The following is a 17,376-nucleotide window of genomic DNA, read 5'->3' on the forward strand; positions in this document are numbered from 1 at the left end:
AATAACTTTCAGCAGCAAAATTACTGCATCACACTAAACTAATCTGAATCGGCTATTCAGGTCACTCACCCCAAACCAGACTCCACTCTTCGATTGGAATGAACTTCTAATATATATTTTCATATAATTTAAAGAGTATATGCAAAGTAACAACCATGAAGGAAAAGAGGAGGAAAATGGACATTATAATTTGCTGTAAAACACATCGAAAAGGAAGTTTTCAATTTAAACAATTCACTTCATCATCCTTCTTGATCATATCTGAATCTCTTGACGGGCACCTCTGGCTGCTCTGAAGAACCCTCATTAGATGACATAGGCTCCTGTTTCATCATCGAAACCATTGGTGGTTTCGGAGGTGGTTGCAGGGGTTCTTCATTGCTATGCATTGCAGCTCTTAAGTCTAAATCCTTTGGGCCACCATTAGTACTTTCAGGTTCTACGTTGTTTCCATTGGTCATACTATGTTCATTCCTTTCTGATGAATGTTCTGTAACGCCTCCGAGAGGCTGGAATGGGGTTACAGGCTTAGCAGAGAGTGAAGTAAGATCACTTTTTCCTACAGTACCGCCTGGCTCTTGTGATTGAATAGGTTTGGGGTTGTGTGGAGGTTGCACTGGTTTGGCTTTCAGACCCAGAACTTTTTCCATTTGGTTGAGCGCTATCAGTCGAAGGGCGTGTTGAGCGCTAGTTGTGATATCCTGAAAAATCAAAGCCATTTACTGGAGCCAAAGCACATCATCGAAACCAAAAACTAACAAATTTCTTTCGTTCATGCACGGCGGGTATGAGGTTATGCCAAAACGTGGAGTTGGTGCTTCAATTTTTTGTTAAAAAACTAGTACATATTTCACGTCAAACAAATTCAATTTACGTAAAAATTGAAACCATTGTTAAATTATATTTAAAAAAAGAATAAGTAGTAATGCTTGCCAATAATTTATAAACAATAAATTGCGCATAAATAACAAATTATGCGATTTTGTCAACTTTTCGAGCATGAACGGGAGAATGCCTACGAAAAAGCCGCAACTGATCCCATTCACCTCAATTGATATCAAAGAGCAAAAAGAGAATCATACGAGATCAAATTGACACGTTTTTGAAATCATCTCAAATAGCCACGGAATAGACTGCTTAGATCGCCTAATTAGAAAAAACCACGAAGACTAAAATCGATTAAAAAGGATAACCTAATTTCAAATTCTATCGCTAATTTCAAATTCTATCGCTAATTTCAAATCAAAATTCAAACAAATAACGTATGCCAAGCAAAATAGCCTTATAATTCTCTAGCTTATGTGACCCTCCATTAAATAACAATTAAAGTTTCATTTTTCAGTTAAGAGGTCAAATCACATCATAGACCTGAAACCCATACGGATAGATGCTTAAACATATGATTCAATTTATTAAAAGCATACATCTGAAGTAATTTTTATTTTTGTAACGTGATGTAATAATGACGTTCGACAATCCCATAGGTTAAAATGGAGTTAGAGACAATGGAAGAGAATTGCAGCTTCGTCTACGTTTTTATTATATCAAAACTTCAGCTGATTAACACAATGAACAGGAGAAGAAAGTAGGGAGAATTATTTACATTGTCTTTGTTGAAAATGATTTTGTTAAAATACAATTTTTATATCATCTCACAAGCGTGTCACACGATTAGAAAACACAGCCAGATTGCCGGAATAGCTGCGAAAGAATAGACTTGCGTGCCGTATAATAGAGATAGAAACAAATACAGATCTAAATAGAAATATAAAGAGATAGAAACAGATAGAGATAGAAAAAAACTGACGCCGCTCAAAAAGCTAGGTTAAAAAATTCAGCGATAACTTAATAACGCTTGTTAACATTCATTCCGCAGAAGCCTTTTTTTAGAGACCTTTACTGCACATAAAAGTTCCTTTGACCTTAAACTAATTCAAATTAAACTTAAGTTTTAAAGCGCAAAAGTCAATATATTGAGTGGGGTAAGTCACGTATGGTCAAAATCTAATCACGCAAATGATATTTAAACCTTTGCTAGAGAGAGAATGAGAAAAGACGCCACGCGCACAAACGTCGCTAGTGAGAGGATGAAGCCATTCAGAAAATTTGACTTTTTAAGCTTTGCTGTGTGAACAAATGTAAAACGAAAAAGAGCGTCAGACGACGAAACAAAAAACAAAGCCGGAAGAATTCCGGAAGCGACTCGAAGCGTAAAAACTTGACAAAAACCCTAATTGCAGCTGAAACCATTACCTTTTTTAATAAACCATAAACTCATTCCCCCCCCCCCCCCCCCCGGTCTGATCTAAAAATTGGTGAAAACCTCTGTCACCAAGAGAAACAAAATGCCGCAAAAATATTTATTATTGAAAACGTTTGGTAAGGATAAGTGCAAAATAATTAGGATAGTCAAAACACTGATAGTCTCAGAAAGCTGACAGGGCTATCAACTGCCCTCAAATAATTCATGATTCTAATCTCAAAAAGATCGCTAAAGCAAACGGCAGATAAAAATAACTTAGAAACTAAACTAAATTTTTCAAAAAATAATGCTCAAAGTTAAGAATCAGAAAACTACAACAGTTAGATTTCTCATCACTGCAATTAAAGCAAAAACAACATATACTTTGTTCTTCTTGTATATATGCTAGACAACATGATTTCAAACTAATTCAAAAATAAAAATAATAGAAAAGCAACCGAGTATAATTTAAAGGCAAAAAAATGTTTAAGAACAAAACCAAGGTCGGAAAAAATACAATAAAAAGTAATAAGTAGCAATTCTGAAAAAGCTTTCTAGTACACTCTTAGTACTGCCTTATGTTGAATGAAATTAATTGCAACCCAAAGACATGACGAAAATCTAAGAAAAAGCCGAAATCATTGAATTTGTTAATAACTGAAAAAATCAATAAAACCAGTATAAATGTATGTGCCAGGACAGAGCTAGAATGATACAAGCTAGAATGTGAAAGATATGGACACAATGTAAGGAACACCCTAATAAAGACTAATTCTTCATTTTTGAAAGTTCAAATCAAGGTTTAAAAGTTTTGAATGTTTAAAAATCAAATTTAAAAAAACAAGAAAAACTAACACCATTTCATTTTTCAGCATTCGAGACATAGGAAATACAACGATACATCCGAGACAAAAATCTATCCTCCTCAACAGATCAAAAAAAAGAAAAAGCAGAAATCAAACATACGAAACATTGAAACATTTTGCAAAAAAATGTTTCAATTTTTAGGACTGTATTTATAAAAAAAATTTAACTAATTTTCAAAAATTCAACGCTAAAAAATTATTGACGTTTTTATTGAAACGAAATTAAAGACCCTCATGTTGCACAAAAAAAAATATTTCTAGTGATTAAAACCAAAATACAGACAAAAAACTGAGAAAAATAGGAAAAAAACTACCAAAATCGGATTAGCATATGTACAATTTTATAAAACAAAATTACATCGAGGTAAAAAGGGGCATCGAGTATATGAATTGTCAACGGGAAGTTGTCATATTGACTGATTTTTGACAAAAAAGACGGCTAAAAGATCCAAAAATGAAGAAAATAATAGGAAAAAGGCCAAAAATTAATTAAAAAATCAAGAAATTTATGCCACGTTTTCAGGCTCTGCAAAACACTGTGTTATTAATTTCGAAGGTTTATATTTCAATTTAGCATCGAATAAAAATGATTTCTACAGAAAACCAAATTACAAGCAAAAAAATGGGCCACTTAGACGAAAAAACGGCTAAAAACGGTTATCTACATGTGCCATTCAGTCAAAAACTACTTTTCAAAGTCAAAAAGTCATTCACTAAACGCAACGCATGATCAAAAAACTTCTCTCGCTCAGAAAAAATTAGTTCACACGGCAATTTTTCTCACTCGCTTTTAGGTCAAAATAGCGTCTGAACGAATAGTACTTCCGGTAAAAAAAAAACCTTAAGAAAACCAATACTCCTCTTCGAGTCGTAAAAACCAAGAGCACCCCAATATAGCTCCGCTCAGCTTACAGCTTCGCAGCTATAAAAAAGTTTGAATTGAGGACGCCGGTAGAGCCGAATGGGCGGAGAGCCGAATGCCATAAAATAGACAAAGCCAAACATTTCTGATGCCTTGATTGGTTGATAATAAACTCATACTTTAGAGGAATTTGTGAAAAATAGCGTAACGAAGCTCCATCCGTGGTCGTAACTTCCCACCACCAGTTGCGGAGAGGTCGGGTGGTGGTGGTAGTGGGGGGGGGGGGGGTTGCGGCCACGGAGAGGCTGCGTGGAGTGCAACCCAACCGCAGATCATAGATAAGTAGGCAACGACCGCTAATTAAATTGCCATTTCTCACATTTGCTGTACTTCAATTTAAACCAATCAGATTAATTGGCTAAACAAATTTAAATATTCTTCTCGGATTCTCCTTTTTCTCTGCGGCTCTGCGCCTGTTCGGCTCTGATAGCTGGCTCGAGTGCAAATTTACAAGCCAGATGGCCGGCCCCCGCATCAACTAACTTAAACAGCGCTCTCGCACCAAATAAACTGTGTCCAGAATATTAGCCGACGTGAAAAGTAGCCGAGTGAAAACTCAAAAGTAGGAAAATTTGCCAAATTAATTGCTTAGATAATTGCTGTAAGCAAATATCTGTAGGACGCGAAATTATCTAACTTTCTCAACATGAAATTAGCGCATTTGGTCATACCTCGCGGGCCACGGCCATGTCTCAGCGGACTATGGCACTTGATATGAAACTATCACAACCGAACAAAACATCACGAGTAAACTTGTTACTTGTTACTCTCGCATTAACATTTGTTCGTTCTCAAATCTGATAGGTTAATGTCTCCTTTTCAGCTAAAATTCCATACGGCAAGGTTTCTTTCGGATATATTTCATGGGAACCAATTAAACTATAGCGTCTCGCCTACGAATTCATATTGTAATGTACAGAATAATTACTTTATCTACCCCCTTCCAAGTCAATTACACAAACCAATACAATTAACTAGATATCTCTAAAGCAACACAAACTTTAGAATTATGTTTAAAGGGACACGAACGTAAGAGAATCATGCATACAGAAAGAAGCTAGGAATCAGAGCCGAGCGGGCGCAGAGCCGAATAATGAAAAATGAGAATCAAAGCCGAACGCTAAAATTTAATTGGCCAAATAATTAAATTTGTTTAAATTAAAGAACAACAATTGTAAGAAACCAGCAGGCCCGCAAAAGCATAACAAGAAAATCATTTAAACGAATAAGAAATTTCACGTTAAGGTTTCTGTTTCACACCGACTCGGGCTCGAACCCATAACCCTCGCTTAACAGCCATAGGTCTCACCACTTACGCTAACTATACGTATTGCGCTTTTCCTTTGCTCTTTCTACAGCAAATTTCTGGACAATGGAGTTTGTGACTCGCTTGTTTTTGCTGTACCGCATGCTTAATGATCGCTTAATGATTAACAAATGTGCATAATATGAGCTTAAATATGATGGCAAAGCGCGTCTCAAAACGCATTTATGATGAGCCAGGTTGCATGATTAAGGACCCCCAAAACATGTTACGGCATGAGCGATGTTAGCGACTGTGCTCATTTGCGACTGATGTTTAATATTAAAAAAGGGAGATTAGACAATACGACTAACACTGCTCAAAACTTAGTTTCATAGCGATTTTATGGATAATGGTAATAGAATCGAAATCAACAGCCATGAAAAATAACTCTACATGTGGTTATCATATGGGGGACAGAGAAAACTGTTCGATTTTTCCAATTCAGTCTGTTGGAAACTCTTGGAGTATTCTGTTTTGACCTCCCGTTTCTTGGGGTGACTATTTGCTCAACTGATTTTCTTGATCATTCAATTTGAGAAGAGAAAAATAGAGAAGTAAACAAAGGGAAAGAGAAGTGAGAAAGAGGAAAACGGAAAGAAGGAATGAGGAGATAGATAGTGAGAGAGAGAGACTGAACGAAGGAAAGAGAAGAAAGAGAGAGGACGAAACACATACACACATACACACACAGAGAGCGAGAGAGAGAGAAACAAAGAGAGAGAGAGAGAGAGAGAAACAAAAAGAGAGGAAAGAGAGAGAGAGAGAGAGAGAGAGAGAGAGAAGAGAGAAAGAACGAAAGAAAGAGTAAGAAAAATGATTGCTCTAAAATTCGTTTAGGGGCAACAAAACGAACGGGAAAATCCCAGTGGCTGACGAAAAACCATCGTTTAAAGATTTGAAATAAAAAGACAAAGAAAAAGAAGAATTGCTACAAAGAAAACAATTGCCATTTTTCATCCCCCAAACACACACAAACAGACGGGAACATAAACCTACCCGCGTCGCATGGTGTTTATTAGAAACTTTCATGTCTACAAAACGGAAGGTACCGGACACGCGCTCGAACCCTCGAACCTCAGAATAGCACTCCTCCATCTTACCAACTGCGCTATAATAATAACAAGCAACCCTTTCTCGCAATCGCTTTTATTCTTTTCAAAAAACGTATTTCAGATTGAGCACTTGAGACCCCGAAAAAATCAAAAAGTTAAGCGCGAAAAACTTAGTTGGAAGCTAACAGTGTTCTAGAATGGCGCAGAATCCGTACAGCTAAAACTTTGCAGAAAAACAGACGTTTAAAATCAGAACTTCCAAATTACTTTGGCAGCATTCAAAAAACACGTAGCGCCCAAGACAGTAAATCATATCTCTGGGCAAGCATACTTTCAAGCCCTCTTAGCCTCGCGGTGACTGTACCTGACTAACAGTCTTTTGTATCAGGTTCAGTTCTCACTCATCTACGAGCCTTTTAGGTCATTGACCTCTCTCAAAATGTTCGCTTAGCCATGCTGCTCAATGCGGCTCTTAAACATGCGCTTCCAGAGGCCCCTTAAACATGCAAAAATTCTGTCCAATTTTAGAGCTCACGCGTTTCATATCAAGGATTAGCATTTTTCATCCCCCAAACACACAGGAAAAAAAACAACTCAGCGTCGCAAGAAGTGAGCTCGAACAACAGGCGGCATGGTGTTGATTAGAAATTTTTATGTGTACAAAACGGAGGTTACCCGACACGGCTTCAAACCCTCGATCCTCAAAATAGCAGTCCTCCATCTTACCAACTGCGCTATAACGACATACCACAGTTTCTCACAATTGCTTTTATCGTATCAAAAAAACTATTTCAGACAGAGCATTTGAGACCACACAAAAATCAAAAAGTAAAGCGTGAAAAACTTAGTTGAAAGCTAAGAGTGTTCTAGAATGGGGCAGAATCCGTACAGCTAAAACTTTGCAGAAAAACAGACGTTTACAATCAGAACTTCCAAATTACTTTGGCAGCATTCAAAAAACACGTAGCGCCCAGGACAGTAAATCCTATCTCTGGGCAAGCATACTTTCAAGCCCTCTTAGCCTCGCGGTGACTACCTGACTAACAGTCTTTTGTATCAGGTTCAGTTCTCACTCATCTACGAGCCTTTTAGGTCATTGACCTCTCTCAAAATGTTCGCTTAGCGATGCTGCTCAATGCGGCTCTTAAACATGCGCTTCCAGAGGCCCCTTAAACATGCAAAAATTCTGTCCAATTTTAGAGCTCACACGTTTCATATCTAGGATTAGCATTTTTCATCCCCCAAACACACAGGAAAAAAAACAACTCAGCGTCGCAAGAAGTGAGCTCGAACAACAGGCGGCATGGTGTTGATTAGAAATTTTTATGTGTACAAAACTGAGGTTACCCGACACGGCTTCAAACCCTCGATCCTCAAAATAGCAGTCCTCCATCTTACCAACTGCGCTATAACGACTACATACCACAGTTTCTCACAGTTGCTTTTATCGTATCAAAAAACATATTTCAGACAGAGCATTTGAGACCACACAAAAATCAAAAAGTAAAGCGTGAAAAACTTAGTTGAAAGCTAAGAGTGTTCTAGAATGGCGCAGAATCTGTAAAGGTAAAACTTTGCAGAAAAACACACGTTTACAAGAAGAACTTCAAAATTACTTCGGCAGCATTCAAAAAACACGTAGCGCCCAGGACAGTAAATCCTGTCTCTGGGCGAGCATACTTTCAAGCCCTCTTAGTCTCCTGGTAACTGCACCTGATTAACAGTCTTTTGTCCCAGGTTCGGTTCTCACCCATCTACTTTGAGCCTTTTAGGTCATTGACCTCTCTCGATTTGTTCGCTTAACCATGCTGCTCAATGCGGCTCTTAAAAATGAGCTTCGAGAGGCCCCTTAAACATGCAAAATTTTGTCCGATTTTAGAGCTCACGCGTTTAATATATAGGATGGCTCAGTAAATTGTTGTCGTCGCTTGGTTATCTATGATGTGTGGTTCAGCTTCTCCATGGTCGCAATCCTCTGAAGGTGGAAGGGCGGGAGGTTGCGACCACGGAAACCTTCGTTACGCTATTTTGTATTTTTTTACAAAAATTTTGCCTGTAAAACAATGAGGATAAGATCAACCAATCAGAGCACGGGAAATATTCGGCTTTTAATCCCATTTATGGCATTCTGCTATCCGCCGGTTCGTCTTTACCAGCGTCCTCCATACATAACACGATATCAATAATGTCGCATCGACTAATTTAGTGCAGTGTTAGAAGTCACCAAAGAAAGTCGCTCTTTGACTTGTGACAAAGTTTGGTCTTTGGCGCGTGATCAATCGGTGGTAACAAAAAATGAGGAACACGACAAATTGGACACCAAAACCACGATTAAAACTAGAATTTTTATCTAAATACTTTAATCATATTTCTGCGTATTGATTGCAGGGTTGAAATAAAGTATCGCTAAGGTTGGTATGCATATGAATTATAATCTCCATCTTTATTCTAATCACAGCTAGCATTATAAAGAGAGCTGACAGATTGCCAGAAAATAGCCGCGCTAGCGTTGTAGCTTTTCAGCCTCAAAAACTAACAAACACATCCAGGAAGCGAAATTTCTCTCCTTTATTATTAATAAATGAGATGTTATAATTTGATTATTGACTAAATGTGCCTCTAAATGTAACAAAGATTACTAAAATTTTATTTGAGAACCAACCGAACTTGTCGAAAACAATACAGACAGGAGTGCTACAGAAAACATCGTATATACTCTGTTCACAACCTTTCAACTTCCTTGTCTCCATCTTCAGAAAGCACTCCCGAATTTGTGACCACCATGAAAAAGCATATTTCAAGCGCTCGTATCCAAAACAACGAAATAAAAACATACTATGTCGGGCGAACTGCTCTCAAACGAACGGCGAGTGGGGTTGACTTCGTCAGTAGCCAGCTACGGTTTAGTGAGGCTAGCTTTAGCTGAATTGAAGAGGCGTGAGGCGAGCGCAGCGGGGGGGTTCGAACTAGGAGGCGTGAGGGGAGCGAAGCGGCGGGGGGTTTGAACTTTAAGAACCGCCCTTCACATGATAAATATACGTCACCAAAACAGTTTCTATTAATCGCAATCTTGGAGACTAGTGAGCTCAAAGGCTCTAGCTCTAAGAGAACTTGATGCCCTCTGGACGCTTCCTGTTTATCCCGTTTTGGAGGACAAAATTCAAATGGGTCAAGACGAAATATCGGTTAAGAAAAAAATCGCAATTAGAAAAGACCACATGACTTATATAATTGTTACAAACTTTGTAGCAGGACACGTCCTTAAACAGCAATTCATTGAATTTTCATTGACTGAACAGAAAATTAGACCTAGAAAAACTAGAAATTGATTCGGGAAGAAAACTAAAAACCAATAAAAAACATAGTCTGCAGATTGCCGTAATAGCTGCGAAATAGAAATGCGTGCCGTATAATACAGATAGAATCAGATCTGTTGAAACAGATACTGAAGTTGAAAAAAATATCGACGCAGCTCAGAAAGCTATGTAAAAAACACTCAGCGATAAAAAAGACTTGTTGAAATTCATTCCGCAGAAGCCTTTTCATTAGGGACCTTTATTATACATATGAGTTCCTTTGATCCTAAACTAATTCAAATTGAATTTAACATTTAAAGCGCAAAAGTCATTTTATTGAGTGAGGTAGGTCACGTATGATCAAAATGTAATCACGCAAATGACGTAAAAACTTTGGCTGAAGAGAGTGAGAAATGACGTCACACGCTCAAATGCCCTGAAAGGAAGCAGTCATTCAGAAAATTGACGTTCTAAGTTTTGCTGTGCTAACAAATGCAAAAAAAAGCGCCAGACGACGGAACAAAAAACACAACAGAACAAGTCCTGACCTACAACTACAAAAATCGAAAAAAAAAAACGGACAAAGAATGCATTGGGAAAACAATTTAGAAAAAGGTCAGATTGGAAAAATTGAAAAAATCAATGTCAAAATATGAAAGAAAACCACTCTTAGGAAGGCACTCGCAACTATAAACCGCGAAACTCTATTGAAGAAACTTGAATTATATGGAGTACGTGATGTAGCCTTGGCTTAGAATTGTTCCTTTCTGATTGATCTAATTATATGGCAATCAGTAGCGGTGTGCCCATTTGTTCAATACTCCGCCCATTACCTTTGGCCAATATACTCAGCTATTTAACAGTGCAACCCTCTGGGGTCCATAGCCTCACAGAATTGACCGAACACCATGAATTTCTCACGGCTCAGGACCTAACGAAAGCCCAGACTTAATGCCCATGAGCTCTTAAAAAGTTCATCCTATTTATCAATACCCAAGTCAAACGATCAGACGAAATACTGTCGAACAAAAATTGCATACAAATTGTGGTGCCGCACAAATTGCTTCCCCTTAAAAAAACCTGCCATTTCGAGAATTAGTATTTGATATTTATTCCAATTTCATTTCAGGAGCAGCAAACAGCCAACATGTGCCATTGTCAGCAATGCTATACATTCTCCTTCCCCCTTTACTTTCAAATAAAAAACATGCTTTACTTTTCAACCTGCTTTAATACAAAATTTACAGTCTTGAAAGTTTGAGAAAACACGCTTTTTGAGGGCACCAAGTGACATTGCGAAGGTCTGATTTTTTTTAAAAAAAAAGTAGATACAAAGATCACCTATGAGGATTTAATCGCTTAAAAAAGCGATTAACTCCAAAGAGCAAAGAGTACAGTGAACCCTGGGTTTTGGAGGTAAATTTAATTTAAAACCTAGCCACAGATAAAGGGTCACGTGAAAAAAAATCAAGCCCATAAAACCAACTGAACTAAAAAAAATTAAACCATACCTGTATGTAAAACAAGCTAATTCTTTTGTACGCAATTGAAAAAATCGAAGTACGCGAGCAGCAGAAGTAAAGCAACGTTTATTAAATTGTCATGGGCAGTCAAAAGCACACTGAACACAAAATCTATTAAAACACACTTTTCGTAATACAGAAAAGAGGCAAGAATTCTTAGAAGACTTTAAAATCAGACTTGCCTTTCCAGCTTCTGCACTAAAGCTCAGTTGGCAATTTTCCGCTTTCGTTGCTTGCCTGAAAAGAACGATCGACCATTACACCTTTCTAAATAAAGCCTACTCTACGGAGAAGCTCCTGGGTACAACAACAGAATAAAAAACTTGATTACAAAGAAAAACAAGTTTTATAAAAATATATAAGAAGTGTCCAACGCTGACAAAAGCGAAGCTACACCACGGCTTGCAAACCAGCACGAAATGTTATGAATGACATTGGAAAAGCATATGAAGGAAATAAATTTTCCGCTTGATGTGGATAAACCTCGTGGATTCTTCAGATTGTTGAACATTACCTGAAAATCTAAAACTAGTTCTGGTTACCCAATTGAAGACGATATGGGTGCACGTATAACCGATCAGAAAAAATATGCTGTCAATCTAATGGCAATCAGTAGTGGTGTGCCCATTTGCTCAATACTTGGCCCATTACTTTTCATAATTTACATCAATGACTTACCAAACCTAGAAATTTGTTTTTATATTTTTGCTGAAGATAAAAAATGCCTCTATTAAAATTCAGGTAAAAAATCTGAGTTGAACAGCCATTTGAATTGCATTCCTGCCTGGTTAAACAAGAATAAAGTTATTGAATGTTGAAAAAAACTCAAGCACTCCATTTCAATAGGTCTGATAGTTGTAAATTAATCCAACATGATCAACCCATTAAGAACTCTAGAAGCGTCAAATACTTAGGTAAATAGGTTGATAGAAAATTAAATTGTGAAGATCACATAATATATGGGCTTTCAAAGGTGAGTCGTCAAATTTCTGTTATAAAACTACGAGATACCGTGCTAAAAAAATATTCTCGTAATATACTATAACGTTTATAAATCCGAGATGCAAAACGGTCTGCTCAACCATGGATATATTTCGAGAAATATGGTACGACCCATATCCATGTTTCAAAAACGGATCCTGCGGATAATAAACTTAAAAAAAAGAACTTACCGTCAGTGCAATTATTTAATCGAGACTAGATCATAGATATTTGACTCATCGTTGTTTTTGAATCATTTGTTCAAAGAGACTACTGCAACTGGAACGCTCAATAGAGGAACTCGAAAAGGAAAATTGAAAACGGAGAAAAAAGTTCCAAAAAAGTGCCCCATTAAAGACCTCAAAGTCTCTCGAGGGCCGATTCATGGTGCTCTTAGTGTTATAGTTATACTGGAATGATAATTTTGATGAGATGAGTAGCTTGCCAAATAAATCTTCTTGTTAACGCAGCGCATGAACAAAAAACTTCCCTAGCTCAGAAAAAAGAGTTAGTTCACGCGGTAATTTTACACACTTTCACTACTAGGTCAAAACGCCGCCTGAACAAATAGTACTTCCGGTTAAGAAAAACTTTAAGAAAACCAATACTCCTCTTCGAGTCGGAAAAAAAGAGCGCCTAAATAGTAGCCATTGAGAGGCTGAGGCTGAGTAGCTTGCCAAATAAATCTTCTTGTTAACGCAGCGCATGAACAAAAAACTTCTCTAGCTCAGAAAAAAGAGTTAGTTCACACGGTAATTTTACACACTTTCACTACTAGGTCAAAACGCCGCCTGAACAAATAGTACTTCCGGTTAAAAAAAACTTTAAGAAAACCAATACTCCTCTTCGAGTCGGAAAAAAAGAGCGCCTAAATAGTAGCCATTGAGAGGCTGACGTCGGCTATTTAAAATTTATATAAAACCTTACCTAAAGGAGAAGCACTTTTTCCTGTAACGCTTTGTGGTACACTGTGACGGAAATAGATTGCCTTGAGAGTTCAAATTTTGTTTACTACCTTTCGCACATTGGCCGTGTTAACTTCCAATGAAAATGAACAGTATTAGAAAGCTACCAGCCTTATTAAACAGCGCCGAACTATCGAGATTGGGCCAGAGAATAAATTTACAGGGAACCCAGCCGGCCTGTACCTAGTACTCAATTCGCAAAAAGTCACAAAACAATTTTCCTGAACTTTACAATTTTTTATTCTGTAGCAGATAGCACATTCCGATTAAATTGCAGCAAATATTTTGTCGATGGGTATATGCAAAACAACTTGCTTTGATATAGAACTTTAACAGAACTTGGTTAGACGTGCTTCTTTATTTAATTTGCATAAGATCGATTACAGACGAAGACTTTAAAAGCCAACATAGGAGTATCTGCTGATCAGCATTTAGTCCGAAAATGCTTTGACTATAATCAAGAATGACATGCATCAAAGAAAACAATGAGAACCGCGATTATATATTTTTATGCGATTATGCCCTTGTAAATACCCTTGTAGAAAACCTATTACCTGACAGTCCTGTTGGTCTACCTCTCCGCACGCATTAATATTGTTCTTCTCGCATGGATCATACACTCCGTTGTCGCCAACAAGCAAAATACCAGAGGACACGAGCTCAAAGAAGCGACGCAGCAGCTCTCCTGGCCCCATTTCATGAGCAACAGTCCTCAACGCCTTGTCACAGAGCAGCTCAATTACGTACACAGGGAAGACTTGCCATGTCGGGATTCGTCGCTTCAGATCCCGCAAACATCTCACCACAACAATGAGGGCAGAGCTCAACTTTGATTTTGAGTCAAACCATTTAGCTCGTCGCATCTCTGCTAAGGATTGATTGCACATGTTTTTGTCTAGCACCTTCGGGGGATCCGTTGCGGGGTCAGGATCTTCGCGCACAGCCGGTGACGTAATATGTACGTCACAGGTGTAGCCCAAGTGTTTGGCTGTAATCTTAATAGCACAGTCTTTGATACGTAAAGTGACCTCAAATTCCTCATTTTGAAATATGTTAACTTCAGGGATCTTTTCGGATACCAAAGTATGAATAGACATGATTAGTTTTTGATCTGGCTTCTTGGAACAGAGTACAACCAACTCGAAGTCCTTCTCATCTTTGAGAGAGATTCCCTTGGCGAAGCACCCGATCCTCATTACTGCTTTCAGATCCTTCTCACTGCTACCAGTGTCTTTGCACAGAGACTCGGATACCAGTTTGAGAGCACTCTCTATCACGGCAAGAAACTTGTCCGCCCACTGAAAGAACATGCATGCTATTACTCGCTTACTTCCAAAACTTCCTCAAAATGAGCCAATTACCATCGGATCTAATTCCTTTGCCACATATAAGACTTCCAATAAACTGGTACGCAACCAATTTACGAGGGTTTTGATCTTTTGGGCACATTTATCAAAACGGCATGCTAAGCATCACGCCGTGCTGCATTATAGCGTCAAACTTTAACAACGGAAGTTATCACGCCAAGCAATTTGCTGACTACGGAATTCCAAGCATTACAATTTTATAAACCAAAAAGGTCACGAACCTGAATCTCATCGGGAGTCGGGCATATATCACAATGCTTCCTAAATATGACATTATCATTGACAGAGGGAACTGAACTGGTTTGCACACAACCAGGATACTGGGCCAACAGCTCTCGTTCTCTCTGACTAATCTTGTTCCGCATTCCTTGTTCACGGTGTTCACGTCTGATCATTTCCTGTTGTTCGGCTTGAATTCTTATCTGTTCAATCTGCTGAAATGCCTGGGACAGCTTCTTATCGGCTACCTTCAAATGAGGGTTCACTTTAAGCTTGTATTCAGTGAGATGTTTGCGGCCTTTCAAATGGTCATCACGCATATACTTGTTGTTCATGTCACAGTCACAGATAGTGCACTTGAAGTTGACTACTTTTCCATGTTTGTCTTTCTCTTCTACAATGCACTCTCTTCCAATTATTGGCTTTTCCTCCCGAACAGGCGGAGTGGCTACTGGTATGATGGGTTCATTAGACGTTTGCGGTCTGTCCGAAGTTGGCTCCATCTGAAACAGTTGTCTGAAGCTCATACCCATAAAACAACCGACTAACTGCTCGACTAATTGTTCTCAAACGACCGTAGCCAGCTTAAAGCTTACGTAGCTAGCCTCACGGCGAGGAAAGAAGAAATTTGGGCTGATCAACGTAAAAACCGCACATAGCTGCTGATATACACTCAAATTCATGACTGAACCGTACACTTCTCAGAATCTGCACAGGTGCTTAATGCGTTATGCTTTACCAGTTTATCTTATTTTTGGAGACCATCGTTTGGACATAAATAAACAAAAAAGGCAAAATAGACCAAGGGGTCTAAAACAATTAATACAAACTTCAGTTGAGAAACAATCGAACTTTTCCGAAATACAATACAGCCGGGAGTCAAAGATTGTTCTAGAAGAGAAGCGCAAAAACGGTCACGCAAAAAATCTGAAAAAAGACGTGCTGACATAACCGACTAACGTTGGGCGAATTGCTCTCAAACTACCAGCGAGCGGTTGGCTTTGTCAGTAGCTAACCACGTTTTAGTGAGGCTATCTTTAGCTTAATTGAAGTGACGTGAAACGCATAGAGCTGTCCGCTGCGCACTACCTGTTTATCCCATTTTTGAGGACGAGAAGTCAAATTGGTCAAAAGAAAAATCGATCAAGCTAAATATCGCATAAAAAAGACCGACAGGACTAATATAATTGCTACAAACTTCGTTTGAGAGCAATTAATAATCGCTTCTCATTCCAGATCAATTAAAAAAGGATGCTCCACGTCGTAAATAGCAATAATAACCCCAGCTATCGCTTTGGGGGTGTTAAACTCAGTACCAAAAATATTATGACAGCTCATTCAGTTGCACCAAGTACGCGTTTAATACCCTAAGCCCGATTGAGTGGAAAAATTTTCTTTCAAACTAAATCCAAGAATATCAATCAAACATAATGTTTTAGACGTTTTTTCCAGTAAAATACAGAAAAATAAATTACAACCTCACCTCACATTTATAGATATTCAATAGCTATCGATGAGCTGAATAAAAGATGACAAAGCAGGCCTGTACAATCTTAAAAGAAAGGTTTAATTTCCAATTAATTGCTGGAACTATTTGCGTGACAGGTTTTCATTCTATGGCAATCCAGAACCTTTAGCAAAAGGGCCATTTACCTTTCCCGTTAGAGTGTTGAGGGTTCCACCAACTGTGAAGTTTGTCTTGGGTATCACCTTCACGACTTGAGGTTTTAGCGACTCTGGAATTGGCTTGCCCAACGAAGACCACAGTTTGATAGTCTTCTGGTGTTTTTGACCTCTAATATGTGCAGTGTACGCTTCAGGACTACTGCACGCAACATTGCACACTTCACAGAAGTTTTCTGGAGGTTGTTTATTTGAAGAAGTTCCTGTTGAGGTTCCAGTTTCTTTCTCTTTTTGTTGTATTGCAGCATTTCTAGCTCGTTTCATGTGAGGCTGACCAGCCATGTGCGCCTCGTAGGATTGTTCTCCTGCACAATTTACGCAACAAATGTCGCAGTAGTATTTGGTCTGTTGCTTCCATCTGGGCTCTGATCGACCTCCTCGATCCCGATCTCTGTCCCGCGACGAATAGGAAGACCTGGGACAAAATTATTTGGGGGAATTTTTAATTTTCACAATTCGATAAGCCTTTTGGTTTATAAAATCTGTTTCAGTAGACAGAAGCCCACTTCACCCACAGTTTTGTTACAATTGTTTTTAAATACAGAAGCAGACGGTATTGAAACAACTGAATAGGAATCGGAAGCATTGGCAAAAAATTATCCCGGCCGATTTAAGTCGAATTGAGCGGTTAAGTTCTACACGAAATTACCTGCTGGAATAGTGTCGATCGTCGTTCCTCCTCGAGTGAGAGGGAGGACTTCGTCTACCCGAGTCCCCTTGATGTCTATTGGAGGAACTACTCGAGGATGATGACGTAGCAGCGGAACTGTTGAATGCACTGAAGTTAGGAACCATCACCGTCTTAGCTGGCTCCTTCATCTTGGCTGGCTGATTTCGGCCCTGGCTGTTGTAATACGCAGACATTTACTAAACTGAAAAGCCAAAGCTAACAATTTTCAAAAAGAGTTGCCTACACTCCAAAAAGAAATACAATTATAATTGAGTGAATGAAAG

General features: G+C 38.4%; 1 protein-coding gene across 2 annotated transcripts; it reads right to left on the reverse strand.

Annotated features, from left to right (window-relative positions):
- Positions 1-99: 99 nt before the first annotated feature.
- LOC142341594 (zinc finger RNA-binding protein-like) lies at positions 100-17,334 on the reverse strand. 2 transcript variants are annotated; one of them, XM_075392677.1, is made up of 6 exons: positions 17,072-17,334; positions 16,393-16,837; positions 14,742-15,242; positions 13,708-14,451; positions 11,390-11,444; positions 567-701 (listed from the first exon to the last, which is right to left on the reverse strand). In XM_075392677.1, the coding sequence occupies exons 1-5, from the start codon at positions 17,284-17,286 to the stop codon at positions 11,406-11,408; spliced, it is 1,944 nt and encodes a 647-aa protein (XP_075248792.1). In that variant the 5' UTR covers positions 17,287-17,334; the 3' UTR covers positions 567-701; positions 11,390-11,405. The 2 variants fall into 2 exon arrangements, with proteins under 2 accessions (XP_075248783.1, XP_075248792.1); XM_075392668.1 differs by lacking the exon at positions 11,390-11,444 and having other exon boundaries at positions 100-701; positions 17,072-17,328.
- Between the last annotated feature and the right edge of the window lie 42 nt (positions 17,335-17,376).

Source organism: Convolutriloba macropyga, chromosome 1 (assembly GCF_964194025.1).
Source record: "Convolutriloba macropyga chromosome 1, txConMacr16.3, whole genome shotgun sequence".
In the NCBI taxonomy this organism is placed as follows: Eukaryota; Metazoa; Xenacoelomorpha; order Acoela; family Convolutidae; genus Convolutriloba; species Convolutriloba macropyga.

Coding starts and splice junctions, on each gene's coding strand:
- LOC142341594 (XM_075392668.1), bottom strand. CDS start 17,286: ATGTCTGCGTATTACAACAGCCAGGGCCGAAATCAGCCAGCCAAGATG. Junction 15,243..16,392: donor TCAACACTCTAACGGGAAAG/GTAAATGGCCCT, acceptor CAACTGTTTCAG/ATGGAGCCAACTTCGGACAG. Junction 14,452..14,741: donor CGACTCCCGATGAGATTCAG/GTTCGTGACCTT, acceptor ATGTTCTTTCAG/TGGGCGGACAAGTTTCTTGC.